The sequence below is a fragment of the Trachemys scripta genome, chromosome 2 (genome assembly GCF_013100865.1).
Source record: "Trachemys scripta elegans isolate TJP31775 chromosome 2, CAS_Tse_1.0, whole genome shotgun sequence".
NCBI lineage: Eukaryota > Metazoa > Chordata > Testudines > Emydidae > Trachemys > Trachemys scripta.
The window spans coordinates 168222753-168236911 of NC_048299.1; the positions used below are offsets into that span (position 1 = coordinate 168222753).

General features: G+C 42.8%; 2 protein-coding genes across 4 annotated transcripts in view; one reads left to right on the plus strand and one right to left on the minus strand.

Moving 5' to 3' along the window:
* Positions 1-7678, minus strand: part of LYRM4 (LYR motif containing 4) — a 142794-nt gene extending 135116 nt beyond the window's left edge. Inside the window, exon 1 of one of the 3 annotated variants that reach the window (XR_004644647.1) lies at positions 7362-7675. Coding sequence is in view for 1 of the 3 variants with exons in the window: in XM_034762259.1 (XP_034618150.1) it covers positions 7362-7447 (86 nt within the window). In the remaining 2 variants the exon portion in view is untranslated. Of the gene's footprint in view, positions 1-7361 lie in introns of all 3 variants that reach the window. The other 2 variants (XR_004644648.1, XM_034762259.1) reach the window with 2 other exon arrangements.
* The window catches only part of FARS2 (phenylalanyl-tRNA synthetase 2, mitochondrial), a 114229-nt gene continuing 107652 nt past the window's right edge, over positions 7583-14159 (plus strand). Inside the window, exons 1-2 of the mRNA XM_034762257.1 lie at positions 7583-7717; positions 9861-9954. The gene's annotated coding sequence lies outside the window, so the exon portion shown is untranslated. The remainder of the gene's footprint in view (positions 7718-9860; positions 9955-14159) is intronic.

A 14159-nucleotide genomic window follows, 5' to 3' on the forward strand; every position in this document is an offset into this window, starting at 1 on the left:
AGAGTAGTTATCAGTGGTTCACAGTCATGCTGGAAGGGCATAACAAATGAGGTCCCACAGGGATGGGTTCTGGGTCCGGTTCTGTTCAATATCTTCATCGATGATTTAGATAATGGCATAGAGAGTACACTTATAAAGTTTGCAGACGATACCAAGCTGGGAGGGGTTGCACATGCTTTGGAGGATAGGATTAAAATTCAAAATGATCTGGACAAACTGGAGAAACGGTCTGAAGTAAATAAGATGAAATTCAATAAGGACAAATGCAAAATACTCCACTTAGGAAGGAACAATCAGTGGCACACATACAAAAGGGGAAATGACTGCCTAGGAGGGAGTACTGTGGAAAGAGATCTGGGGTCATAGTGGATCACAAGCTAAATATGAGTGAACAGTGTAATGCTGTTGCAAAAAAAGCAAACATCATTCTGGGATGCATTAGCAGGAGTATTGTAAGCAAGACACAAGAAGTAATTCTTCCGCTCTACTCTGCGCTGATTAGGCCTCAACTGGAGTATTGTGTCCAGTTCTGGGCGCCACATTTCAGGAAAGATGTGGACAAATTGGAGAAAGTCCAGAGAAGAGCAACAAAAATTATTAAAGGTCTAGAAAACATGACCTATGATGGAAGACTGAAAAAGTTGGGTTTGCTTAGTCTGGAGAAGACAAGACGGAGATGGGACATGATAACAGTTTTCAAGTACATACAAGGCTGTTACAAGGAGGGAGAAAAATTGTTCTTCTTAACCTCTGAGGATTGGACAAGAAGCAATGGGCTTAAATTGCAGCAAGGCGGTTTAGGTTGGACATTAGGAAAAACTTCCCAACTGTCAGAGTGGTTAAGCACTGGAATAAATTGCCTAGGGAGGTTGTGGAATCTCCATCATTGGGAATTTTTAAGAGCAGGTTGGACATATACCTGTCAGGGATGGCCTAGATAATACTTAGTCCTGCCTTGAGTGCAAAGGACTGGACTAGAGGACTTCTCGAGGTCCCTTCCAGTTCTATGATTTCTGCGATTATCTACCCCGTTCTTTGCAGTTTGCCCTAATTGAGTGACCTCAGCTGGCCCCCACTCAGACCCCGGTCAACCCCCCCCCCCAACTCCTTTATGGGTCAGGACCCTTACAATTGCACCACCATGACATTTCAGATTTAAAAAGCTGAAATCATGAAATTTATATTTTTTAAAATCCTATGACTGTGAAATTGACCAAAATGGACTGTGAATTTGGTAGTACTCTCTATATAACCAGGAATAAAGATATTGTAGTCTTTATTATGGCTTACAGTTCTGTTGATGCATGAAAAGAAACTGGCTCACTCTTTCATTAGATTCATGAGCTTGTGCACTGATACATACAAATTGATGGCCAGGCCACAATTAGGGATAACCCAAATATCCAAGTCTTTCAGCCTAAATCCAAAGATGAGAACAGGCACATGAACAGCTCTACTCACCACCAGAATTTGTGTTAGGCCTTTGGGGCACTAGAAATGGCCAACTGCTCAAATAAATTAGTGTCCATTGCTGGCTACGGGATTGAAAGCAAGATAAAAATATCACTAATTTCTCAGCACTTTTTTCTGCACAAGTTGATGGATCATTGACATACTGTGCTGGTACCAGCTGTTTCAACACAGAATTGATGTCATCATCGAAACGGGACCCAGTGATACATTAGATACAAGCAACATTCCATGATCGACTCAAGAACATTAGCCTTATTCACAGGAGATCTGGCACTAGCCAATCAAAACTTACTCAGGAGAAAGCTGAATGACAAATTCCACTTTCCAAATACAAATACAAGTCTCACAACATCCTGGTGAAGTAGGTGAATATATCACCTTTAGAAATGGGTAAACTGAGGCACAGACAATTAAGTAATTTGCCCAAACTGGAATCAGTGGAAGAACCAGGAATAGAACCTGGAGATCTTGACTTCACTAACCTCCCATGTATCAGAAACCTAGAGAACACCTAAATCAGAGGAAGTCCATAAACACAGTCTCAATTTAATCTCTTGATGTTATAAAATCAGCCTTTTTAAAAAATAAAAAAGTTAAAGATTAGCAGATCAAATTCTGGTAAACTGATTGACAAGGCTGATCCACAGAATGGAGAAATCTAAGTCCCAGTTTTCCAATTTACCTTGAATGATATACCAAGTGTTCACCAAGAGGAGATATAATTGACTGATTCTAGATACTTAATTTATCCCCATTATTCACGTAGGGTCAGAAAGATTTACTACATATAAACAATGGATCAACAGATAGCATGTGGCATTCTGTTTTTGCATTATCAGTTTTAGTCTATATCAGACTATTTTACAAAACAGAATAAAACCAAGGTCTGTAGCACTTGTATCTAGCCAACAGGGGAGAAAGTAAAAAGTAATTGCTAAAATATGCAAACATGTCAGACACTGATGCTACAGATAGGAGAAAAGGATAACAAAAACACCAGGAGGATAGGCTGGAAGCACAAAGCAAAAGGAGGAATGGGGAGGAGGAGATATTAAAACAGATGCAAAATGTGATGACTTATTATGTTTCAAAAAACAAAACAACACAAAAAGAACCAAAACAACTGGCAGTTTGCTTGGAGCAGAATCATAAATTTTAGAACATTCAACCAGAGGTAGATTATTGATTTAAACAACATTCAAACAGAATGCTACAACAATTTTCTCTCATAAAATCATTTTTCTATAGCATGAAAAAAAGCAAGATTATTAGTTATTTGAGAGAGTACAGAAGAATTTTTTTTAATATAATCTGCATGATCAATTTATTACCACCACCCAATTCTATGTCTTAGCTGGCAGAATCTGATAGCCTCCTTGAGTAAGTGCATGTGGATTCATGCTTTTCATTGATTGAGAACTGGTTAAAAGACAGGGAACAAAGGGTAGGAATTAATGGTAAATTCTCAGAACGGAGAGGGGTAACTAGTGGTGTTCCCCAAGGGTCAGTCCTCAGACCAATCCTATTCAACTTATTCATAAATGATCTGGAGAAAGGGGTAAACAGTGAGGTGGCAAAGTTTGCAGATGATACTAAACTGCTCAAGATAGTTAAGACCAAAGCAGACTAAAGAACTTCAAAAAGTTCTCACAAAACTAAGTGATTGGACAACAAAATGGCAAATGAAATTTAATGTGGATAAATGTAAAGTAATGCACATTGGAAAAAATAACCCCAACTATACATACAATATGATGGGGGCTAATTTAGCTACAACAAGTTAGGAAAAAGATCTTGGAGTCAATCGTGGATAGTTCTCTGAAGATGTTCACGCAGTGTGCAGAGGCGGTCAAAAAAGCAAACAGGATGTTAGGAATCATTAAAAAGGGGATACAGAATAAGACTGAGAATATATTATTGCCCTTATATAAATCGATGGTATGCCCACATCTCGAATACTGCGTACAGATGTGGTCTCCTCATCTCAAAAAAGATATATTGGCACTAGAAAAGGTTCAGAAAAGGGCAACTAAAATGATTAGGGGTTTGGAACGGGTCCCATATGAGGAGAGATTAAAGAGGCTAGGACTCTTTAGCTTGGAAAAGAGGAGACTATGGGGGGATGTGATAGAGGTATATAAAATCATGAGTGATGTGGAGAAAGTGGATAAGGAAAAGTTATTTACTTATTCCCATAATACAAGAACTAGGAGTTACAAAATGAAATTAACAGGCAGCAGATTTAAAACAAATACAAGTAAGTTCTTCTTCACACAGCGCACAGTCAACTTGTGGAACTCCTTACCTGAGGAGGTTGTGAAGGCTAGGACTATAACAACATTTAAAGAGAACTGGATAAATTCACGGTGGTTAAGTCCATTAATGGCTATTAGCCACGATGGGTAAGGAATGGTGTCCCTAGACTCTGTTTGTCAGAGGATGGAGATGGATGGCAGGAGAGAAATCACTTGATCATTGCCTGTTAGGTCCACTCCCTCTGGGGCACCTGGCATTGGCCACTGTCGGTAGAGAGGATACTGGGCTAGATGGACTTTTGGTCTGACCTGGTACGGCCGTTCTTATGTTCTTAAGGCTGTTTATTATTTGTTTTTCACAATTTGGGGGTCACAGTAAATCTTTATCTACTCTCAAATTCCCCACCAAAGACTACTTCCTTCCTTCATTTCCCCTATCTACACTAGGCAGGAAAGGTGTGATCTTTTGTTTTATTTTTGGCACGCATAAGAAAACCCCTCAGCAAGATTAATATTTATAATATGCAAATCTGTAGGGAGCCCATGATATCAGCTGATAATTTCAGTAAATGTTTACAAAGCAAATGGACACCCACCTCAAGTTTAATATAATAAACTATGAACAAGTTCCTCTGATCCTTCTGAACTTTGGGATGCAGGGCCTCAAAAATCTGTAAGCAGTTTCTTTGGACTACTCTCTTTACTCTGGTCTTATGCCTGCAAACGGTCTCAGAGTGCAGCAATTTAACCCTCAATCCTTCATTCTTGGCCCATCTGGCACCTTCTATAAAGGACCAGACTTTTAGGGGGAGAGCAGGAAGCACAATGTTTTCCTTTTATAAGATCTTTATGTTAATTAAGACATTTTTAGTCCTTCAGTGTTTTCCTGTTCTTCTACAGGTAAACCCTGATTCTCCAGATCTTGAATTTATCCAATTTGAACTAAAATCAAAAACTATATTTTACACTTGTTGCAAGTGTCTGCTGAGACCTTTGTAATATTGATGTTTATTTTTTACTTAAAACCCAAGAAAAACACACCTATGCAACAAAAGAAGTTATTTACCAAATAAAAACACACAGATGCTTCTTATCAAGTGTATTGCTATAGACACCTCAACATCACCTTCCACCTTCTGATTCTTTTCCTACCATCTTAAATCACACTTTATTCCTTTGGACCACATGCATGTGTAATACAGCAGACTAGCAGACATGAAATTACTTACTATCTACTAAATTCTCTCCTGCTATTAAAACATGGCCCACATATCTGGGCTTCAGAGCACTCCATATTTTTTATTGCCAGACTCTGGAGATGATCCTGTGCATTATTAGTCTAAAGCCTATCAGTAGCAAGCTCTGTAACTCTGAAACTAACATTACCCTTTACAGTCATGGCAGCAAAATAACTGTGGATTCAGAGAAGGAACTGTGGTATCGGGAGACCAAGTACAGAATATGTTTATGAAAACATTTACATTGCCATTCATAAATAGGCAAGACAGAAGAAATTCAAAAATATTTGACTCCATGTTTGACTCTAAATGTAAATATTTCAGAAAAAAAATTAAGACTGTAAAATAGGGAGACAGTAGCAGACGATTCATACTCTGTGCATAGACTCATAAGCAATAGTATATGTGCTTAAAAAATCCTCCCACTAAATCCATGAAACAGTGAGTTTAACTTTTATCATTTTGCCCTTCAGAATAAATGTAATTCCTTATGAAGTTTGTGCTAAGATACCAACCACAACACCACATTATGTGAGCCCTAAAGATGCTGTAGAACTGTTTATCTTAGAATAGAAGAAACTACCAACACATTCATTTTCGTTACGTGCTCATATACTTCATTGATGGGTGTCTTATAAAAAAAAAAAAACAGCAGGTAGAATTGTTTTCTTGTTCCCAGATGGTCTGCAGGCAAGTGCTGCTGTTTGCGTATTCTGAGAAGTTGCCATTATTTTTAGTGTTTTCAAACTCATAAATATAGCAAAAATTGTATTTAGACAATATTTCCCATTTTACAGTATTTAAAGACAGACTCATCAAAATCAAGACATTTCACTGAAGAAAGGGAAAGATTTCATCTCTACATGAAAACTTCCAAGAATCCAATATAAGTGCACATCTTATCATAATTCCTACGCTTTAAAATGGTTAACATAAGGGTGATACATGAAAATAGGAAGGACCAGAATTGAAAGTCTTATCTAAAATAAAGCAACAATTCCATTTAACTTCGTATCATCATTGCTATATAGCAGAGGTGGGTAAACTACGGCCCGTGGGACTGACCTGCCTGGCCCCTGAGCTCCTGGTCAGGGAGGCTAGCCCCCGGCCCCTCCCCTGCTGTCCCTCCTCCCCTGCTGCCAGCGCTCTGGCCCGCCACTCCTGTCAGGCAGTGCGGGCGGCAGGGCTGCGAGCTCCTGCTGCACTGAGCAGCGTAAGGGGGCGGGGAGGGTTGGGTAAGGGGCAGGGAGTCCGGGGAGGGGGGGGCAGTCAGGGGACAGGGAGCAGGGGGGGTTGGATAGGGGGTGGGGTCTTGGGGGCGGGGGTCCCAGGAAGGGACCGTCAGGGGTCAAGGAGCAGGGGGAGTTGGATGGGTCAGGGGGCAGTCAGGGGGTGGGAAGTGGGAGGAGGCAGATAGGGGACAGGCTATTTGGAGAGGCACAGCCTTCCGTACCTGGCCCTCCATATAGTTTCGCAACCACAATGTGGCCCTCGGGCCAAAAAGTTTGCCCATCCCTGCTATGTAGTCTTATCATCAGTACTGCTGAGGAGCAGCCCTATATATTTAGTAAATTAACTGGATAACTATAAGCAATATCAGGCATACAGCTAGCCAGTTGTGCCCTAGTAATCTAGACATGCCCTCTTGGTGGAATGCCAGGGTCTGAGGGACCTGGGGTCAAGCCGTCCCATAAACCCCATGGGGGGGAGGGGGGGAGAAACAGCCACATGTCCAGCACCGTCCCATAAACCCCATGGGGGGGGGGGAGGGGAGAAACAGCCACATGTCCAGCACGTGGGGTGGAAAAAAGTAGCTCAAAGGATGGAACCGAATCTGTGTGCCCTTACTCTGAGAAATACAGGGGGCTCAGATGTGCGTGAACGAACCTGCCCTCTGCTCCCACCCAATGCAAGGATGAGGCTCCCACTGGAGTAACAGGTGTTGAGTTCAGAACCCGGTTGTGCTCCTCACACCCAGTAAAAGTAAGTGGGCCTTATACAGGAAAAACTGGTTTGTCCCACCCTAATGCAGGAGGCCCGAGCAAGAGAACCTGGCCTGTACCTCCAGCCCAGTAGAACGGATGGATGGGGGGGGGGGGAACTGGCCTGTAGCTACCCCCCCCCGGGGGGGCCTGGAACCTGAGCTGTGCCCCCTGCCACAGAACACAGATCGGGGCGGGGGGGGAGACAGAACCTGTTCTAGGGCCTCCCGCCCCTCCAAAACCCAGGGACCTGAGGGGACCCCGGCCTCCCCCACCCCCNGGGGGGGGGGGGGGGAGACAGAACCTGTTCTAGGGCCTCCCGCCCCTCCAAAACCCAGGGACCTGAGGGGACCCCGGCCTCCCCCACCCCCCAGCAGGTTCCCGGGCACGTGTCTCCCCCGGCCGGGGCCCACCTGTAGCCGTAGGCGGTGAAGCGCTGGCTCTCCCGCAGCAGGGCCCGGTACAGGCGCAGCACCTGGGCCCGGCTGGACGCTGCCATGTTGCTGGCACAGTTGGGTCCTCCCGCGAAGGCCCCTTCGCCCACCCGCCCGCGCAGGAGCCTGAGCTCAGGGCGGCCGCCTCAGCCCCGGGCGGGGGCGCGGGGACCCCGGGGCGGGGCGGAGACCAGGGCCGCCCCCTGCCCGGGGGCGGCTCTGCCGCTCGGCACCCAGCGCTTCGGTCCCGGCGGCGGCCTCCGCTCGCGGCGTGTCAGGCGGGGCTCGGGCAGCTACAGCGGCAAGCCCGCCGGGCGAGAGAGCCGAGGGGGACGGTGAGTGGCGGCTGGGAGGGCCCCCGTGGGGCCCCACGTGGGGATACGGTGCGGGGCGGGGGGACAGCCGCTGCAGGGGCCAGAGGCGCTTCCTAGGCTCGCTGCCGCCGCGTGGTTCCCCGGTGTGCAGCCCTGCCTCTAGCGGGCAGCCTACCGGCCACGGGGATGGGCGTTCACAGCCTCCCCTGGGGGGCTGCTCTGGGCCTGAGACATCCCCAATCTCCCACCCCACTTCGCGTTATGAATATTACGGTGTTCCTGATTGATTTATTTAGGGACCAAGAGGGTGTTCGCCCCAGGTTGCACAGTGAAGTGCTCAGAACAAAGACCCTTTACTCTGCCCCCTGCCTGCCTCCCAGAGGGTTAAAGTGGGTGGAAGCTGTGTTGTTTTTGTGGATACGGACTAACACGGCTACCCCTCTGATACTTGTGTTAAGTGAAACGTTTTCTGATGCATAGTGAGCATATTCTCTCTCCCCCCCCCCCCACCAGTTCAGGAAAAACTGGTCACCTCTTTGACCTTTTTGCTATTTTTTTCAGGCAGTATGATGTTTTTATCCATTTTATAAATTATAACTCCTATCGAAATTGTGTTTCAAGGTGCTGTCTAACATTCCCATTGCTAAAAGTTCAGTGACTATTTTGAGCAAGATTTTGGCTAAAAATATGTATTTTTTTAAAAAGTCTCAAAGTTTCATGGAAAACTGGTTCCTGCAAAATGGAAGCTTTCAATATATCCCACAAAATCTTTTCCATTTTTCAACCAGCTCTACAATCTTCACTGTACATGTTCACTTCCTGTTAAGCAAATGTTACATAGTGTTTGCTAAGTCCTTAGAAACCAGAACGATCTGTTCCATGCGCATTATTAATCCTGCAAACAAAATATTGAAAAGAGAGACTTTCCCCTGCACATCTTTGGAGCGCCTAAAACACCCTATTTTTGTGCTTTTACTGCTTATTTACTAATTCACATCAGATTTATTCTGCTGTAACTCTAGTGATACTACTCTTGATTTGTACTGGTGGGAGACCACAGTGAAACCTACAGGCCCTGTCAATAGTGAGGAAATTTTCCTGAAAAATTAAGCCAGGTTTAAATTTGGTTCAGCAAGGGTCTGACTGCAAACCTGATTGCGGGATTGGGGCAGTCTTGCAAACATTTATACATATGTGTAAATGTTTGCAGGATTGAATCCTTACTCATAATTATTTGTAAGTTTCCTCCTTTAGATCCCAATCCTGCATTGAAAACCATGCAGGTTGACCCCTGTGCCCACCCGGCACTCCATTGACCATAGGTGCTGAAACTAGGTGTGCTTGAGTGCTGCCGGTGGTTGCCATCATATACAGGGTTTACAGTTTGGATCAATTTGGCTCAGCACCTCCACTATACAAATTGTTCCAGCACCTTTGCCACTAACCTCAACAGGAGTGTGTCTCTCTGGTTCTCAGTGCAGAATCAGTGTCTTTAAATGGCTTGTGGTAGACTTCTCTGTCACATATTTTAAGGGTACTTCTTAACCAAAACATAATATCCTGCATTTGGAAAGTTGAACCTAATTAGACTTTTAGAATTGTTAAAGTTAAGCGCATGTCCTAAGGCAGTGGCTCTCAACTTTTCCAGACTACTGTACCCCTTTCAGGAATCTGATTTGCCTTGGGTACCCCCCAAATTTCACCTCACTTAAAAACTACTTGCTTACAAAATCAAACATAAAAATACAAGTGTCACAGTACCCTATTACTGAAAAATTGCTTACTTTTTCATTTTTACCATATAATTATAAAATAAATCAATTGAAATATAAATATTGTACTCACATTTCAGTGTATAGTATATAGAGCAGTATATACAAGTCATTGTCTGTATGAAATTTTAATTTGTACTGACTTCACTAGTGCTTTTTATGTATCCTGTTGTAAAACTAGGCAAATATCTAGATGAATTGATGTATCTCCCCTGGAAGACCTCTGCATAGTCCCAGGGGTACGCGTACCCCTGGTTGAGAACCACTGTCCTAAGGCTCCAGTGCTGCAAACACTTGCACACCAGAATAACTTTATGAAAATAAGTAGCCCTGTTGAATTTAATAGGACTGCTGTCATGCATAAAATTTCTTGTGTTCTTAAATGGTTGCAGACTTGAGTCCTTAACAGACAAACCCAGAAAAAGGGCAGGGGAAAGGGTGTAACATTCATACCACATGGACAGACTGTTGGCCGCCAGAAGTCAGGTTAGTTCTTTGTATTACAAACCCATAAGGGGCTCTTTGGGTTGAAGTTGGGAAGAGGAAGGGATTATTGAAGTGAAAGTTGAGAAGGCAATGCGAGAGGGAGAGGTTGGGCAGTTGAAAGGTTGAGTGGTAGGAGAAGGGCAGGATGATCATGAAGTCAATAACTAATATCAGTCCAATATTACTTGTACTTCTTTGAACTGTTCCCAAAGTTCAGTAATTTCAATCATAAAGGCCTATGGCTGATTCAGACAATGTTGCCAAACCTACAGTCACAGGAAGGCTCCACATTGTAGGAACACCCCAGATTATGGGCATATTTGGTCATATCTCGCCGAATCAATTTGCTGTTATTGCAGGGCCCTTTGGGCATTGCTGGCACCTTGGTCTCTCCTGTTCTCCGTTTATTGCACACAGTTTAGTTTCATGAGGACTGAAATGCTTTGGTCTAACTAAAGTTGCGCATCCTGGGATGCATAAACCAGGGAATCTTGAATAGAGTAGAGGTTATTTTATTTCTGTATCTGGCACGGTGTGACCCCTGCTGGAATTCTGTATCCAGTTCTGGTGCCCACAATTCAAGGTTATTGATAAATTGGAGAGGGTTCAGAAAAGAGCCACAAGAAATTAAAGGGTTAGAAAACATGCCTTTATGTCAGAGCTCAATCTATTTAGCTTAACTAAGAAAATGTTAGGGAATAACTTGATTACAGCCTATGAGTATCTACATAGGGAACAAATAATTGATAATGGGCTCTTCAGTCTAGCAGATAAAGATACAGCATGATCCAATGGCTGGAAATTGAAATTAGACAACTTCAGATTGAAAAGAAGGTGTAAATTTTTGGCAGTGAGGGTAATTAACCATTGGGAAATTTACCATGGGTCCTAGTGGATTCTCTATCACAGACAATTTTTAAATCACGATTGGATGTTTTTCTAAAAAGTATGTTCTAGGAATTATTTTGGGAAAGTTCTATGGCCTGTGTGGTACAGGAGGTCAGACTAGATGATCACAATGGTCCCTTCAGGCCTTGAAATCTATGCATTCTTTGGGCTTAATATGGGGATAGTGAAATGTAATGGCCTGTGATGTGCAGGAGGTCAGATTAGATGATTGGATGATCCCTTCTGGCCTTAGCCTGCATGAATCTATTAAGTTATGATAATGTGTTGACTCCTGCTTGTTGTGGTCTGGTGTCACGTGTTGTTGAGTATGTTTTGCTTTGTGCTGTTTGAGAGCTTTGAGGCAGGGTGATAGCACAAGGACTCTTGGGGGAAAAATGTCCCTGGGAAGTGTAGCAAAGGTTTCCCTCTGTCTCTTTCTGTTTAACAGGTAACTTCCATCCACCATTTTCCTTATTCTTTCCACAAGGACATACACCTCTCCTGAAATTGAGTTTACATGGGAGTTTGATAGGTGAAGAGAGGTCATGCATTTCATCTTGCAGTTGTGGGCCCAAGATTTTGCAAGAGGCCTCAGCTTTGTTGGAATTGGCTCTGACAAAGGGTATATGTTACCTGTTGTCTGCACACACGCAGCTCCTGGACAGCATATGGCTCATGGAATAAACAATTAACTATGAATTATGAGGTTATAATTCAGTTAGTACGTTCTCCTCATTTATTTAATAAATCTTAGATTTACCCTCCTCTGCTCTATGGGTTATCACTCCTTTACCACAGCTGCACCATCAGCCTCCAGTTTTCTCCCATCTGTACTCGTAAGCATCCAGATTTTTCCAGACCTGCAAATAAAATGGCTCCAACTTCCAGCTCTGCTGGTAGTTTTGTCACTACTAACGTAAGGTTGCCATCGTAGTTCATATCACACCAGTATCGATGATTGATTTTCTTTTTTAATATAATATCACCAATATGTATTATTTGGTGTAGCAGTGTTTCTAACATTACAGTGTATCTATTATATGCTATTTAAATAGTGAGTTTGTCTTCAGAAAAGGTGTATTTGTGGTGCACCATTTTCACTGATTAAACTGATATTTAACTGCACCTATGCTTGAGTTTTTTTAATTCTATCAGCTACATTTCTGATCCAGTTTACAGTGTGTTTATAAAATAATGCGTTGTCTGTAAATAATACAGATAAATACCACAATATTGACTGGAGAATAATCTTTCTGTGTGTATAATTTGTACACTGTATATACACAAGTTGTTTTATTTTGGCTATCCTTGTGGAAAGCAAGCAAGCAATTTAAAATAAATTTCAGTTTTGTTTAATTACATATAGTACCTTCTCAAACATTCTTCTTTGTTAAAAACAAAATTAAAATTGTTCTAAGAAACTTTAAATTGTTCTACAGAAATGCAATTAATTGAACTTTCATGGCCAGCACCATACTCCTTGGGGCTTCCTTGGTAGCTGTAGGTCACAGAATGAGGCATTGTAGGCTGGTTGTGTGAATTAAGGGAATATGAATAGAAGAAACGAAGGATTTTTATTGTCTTTGTGCCATATACCTCTCTTGTTCTGGGCAACAGGGACAATAAACACATTTAAAATGGAATTTTCCATTTTTATTTGCAGATTCTTTATAACATTCTTCCTAAAATTCTCAGAGACAACCACACTTTATGTTTCTTTATTCATATATTTTAAGGAATCCTAAAAAAACCTGCAGTCTTCATTTAGCCAGTAAAATCTAGTTTCGAAGGCTTGGGAAAGGTTAGGTAAGTAAAAGTAGATTTACAGGCTAGTGCAGTGATGACTCCATCTCAGTTTAGTTTCCTTTCAGTCGTTGGAACTAGAGCATTGGTCACTAAGCTGTGGGGTGTGCCCCCTAGGGGGGTACAGAGGAATGTTTTGGGGGGTGCATGGCGGGACCTGAGTCAGCCCCACGGGATGCAAGGAGGGAACATCACCTATCCCAGCTCCGGCTCCAGCCGCAGCTCCACTCCACCAGGGCCGCCCAGAGGATTCAGGGGGCCTGGGGCAAAGCAATTTTGGGGGCCCCTTCCATAAAAAAAAGTTGCAATATTCTAGAATACTATATTCTTGTGGGGGCCCTTGCGGGACCTGGGGCAAATTGCCCTGCTTGCCCCCCCCCCCAGCTCAGCCCCAGCTGCAGCTCCACTCTGCTCCCTCTCCTCCAGCTCCGCCCTCATTCCTTCTCCATGCCCATGCCAGCTCCGCCTCTAGCCCCAGCTCCTCCCCCATCCTCAGTTCTCCCTCCAGCTCTGCCTTCAGCCCAAGCTCCTCTGCTGAGCCAACTGTGCAGTAAAGGGGAGGAGGGTGTGGACAGATTCCATTATGGGTAAGAGGGGGTGTGCCAGGAAAAGTTTTGGCACCATTGTACTAGAGGTTCTATTGCTGTCATATTGATCTCCAAAATATGAAAGAATTATGAGGAAGAAGGCAAAATATATTAAAGCAAACCTTGTTTACAGGAACGCTGTCAGTTTGAAATCTAATCTAGTAATTAAATAAATTATTTTAAATTAATTTCAGATACTACCCGTGCTCCCGAATCCAACTGATAATTTTTGTGGTTTTACAACCACATGACCTATTTTTAAAATGTATTTCATTCTCCTGTGTCAGTATGAAAGCCACACATATATGCAAAACAAACAAAAGACAAGTCAGAAGAAAGTGATGCAGAAAGTGCAGTCAACTGCAAAAGTAAACTAAAAAAGGCGATTTCCCCCCTTTTATTTCGATTATAGTAATTGGAGATGACTTGAATCAAGCAGTAGGAACAAGATTCAGACAGAAGTGTGTTTTCTTTTTTAAGTTGATGGTATTGTTGGATAGAATGATTAATTTTATACATTTGTTTTGCTTTTGCTTTTCTTGGAAGCCATGTATTGCACAAAAATAAGTGCTGCTCATCTTCAGCGTATGGGCCCTGATTCTTATCTTACTCAGCTCACAGATTTAAATGGGACCAAGACTGGTCCACTTGTGTGTTTATGTAAACTGTGCTTTTGCTTGCTTGCTTGTTTATGTGCAAATATGGGGGAGAATTTAGTGGTATGCATAAAATCCTTAGCATAAAAAAACCTAGGCAAATTTCTAGTTTTCTGAACATTGTTGGTTGATACCTTGATGGTGTTTTATTGTTATATATTATTTAGACAGCAGTCTTTGCTGCTTGTGTTCAGGTTTGGAAGAAGGAAACCTGGCTGGCCCTCTCTTTGCCTTATATCTTAAGATAAATGAGCAATTTGAGAATGATGTA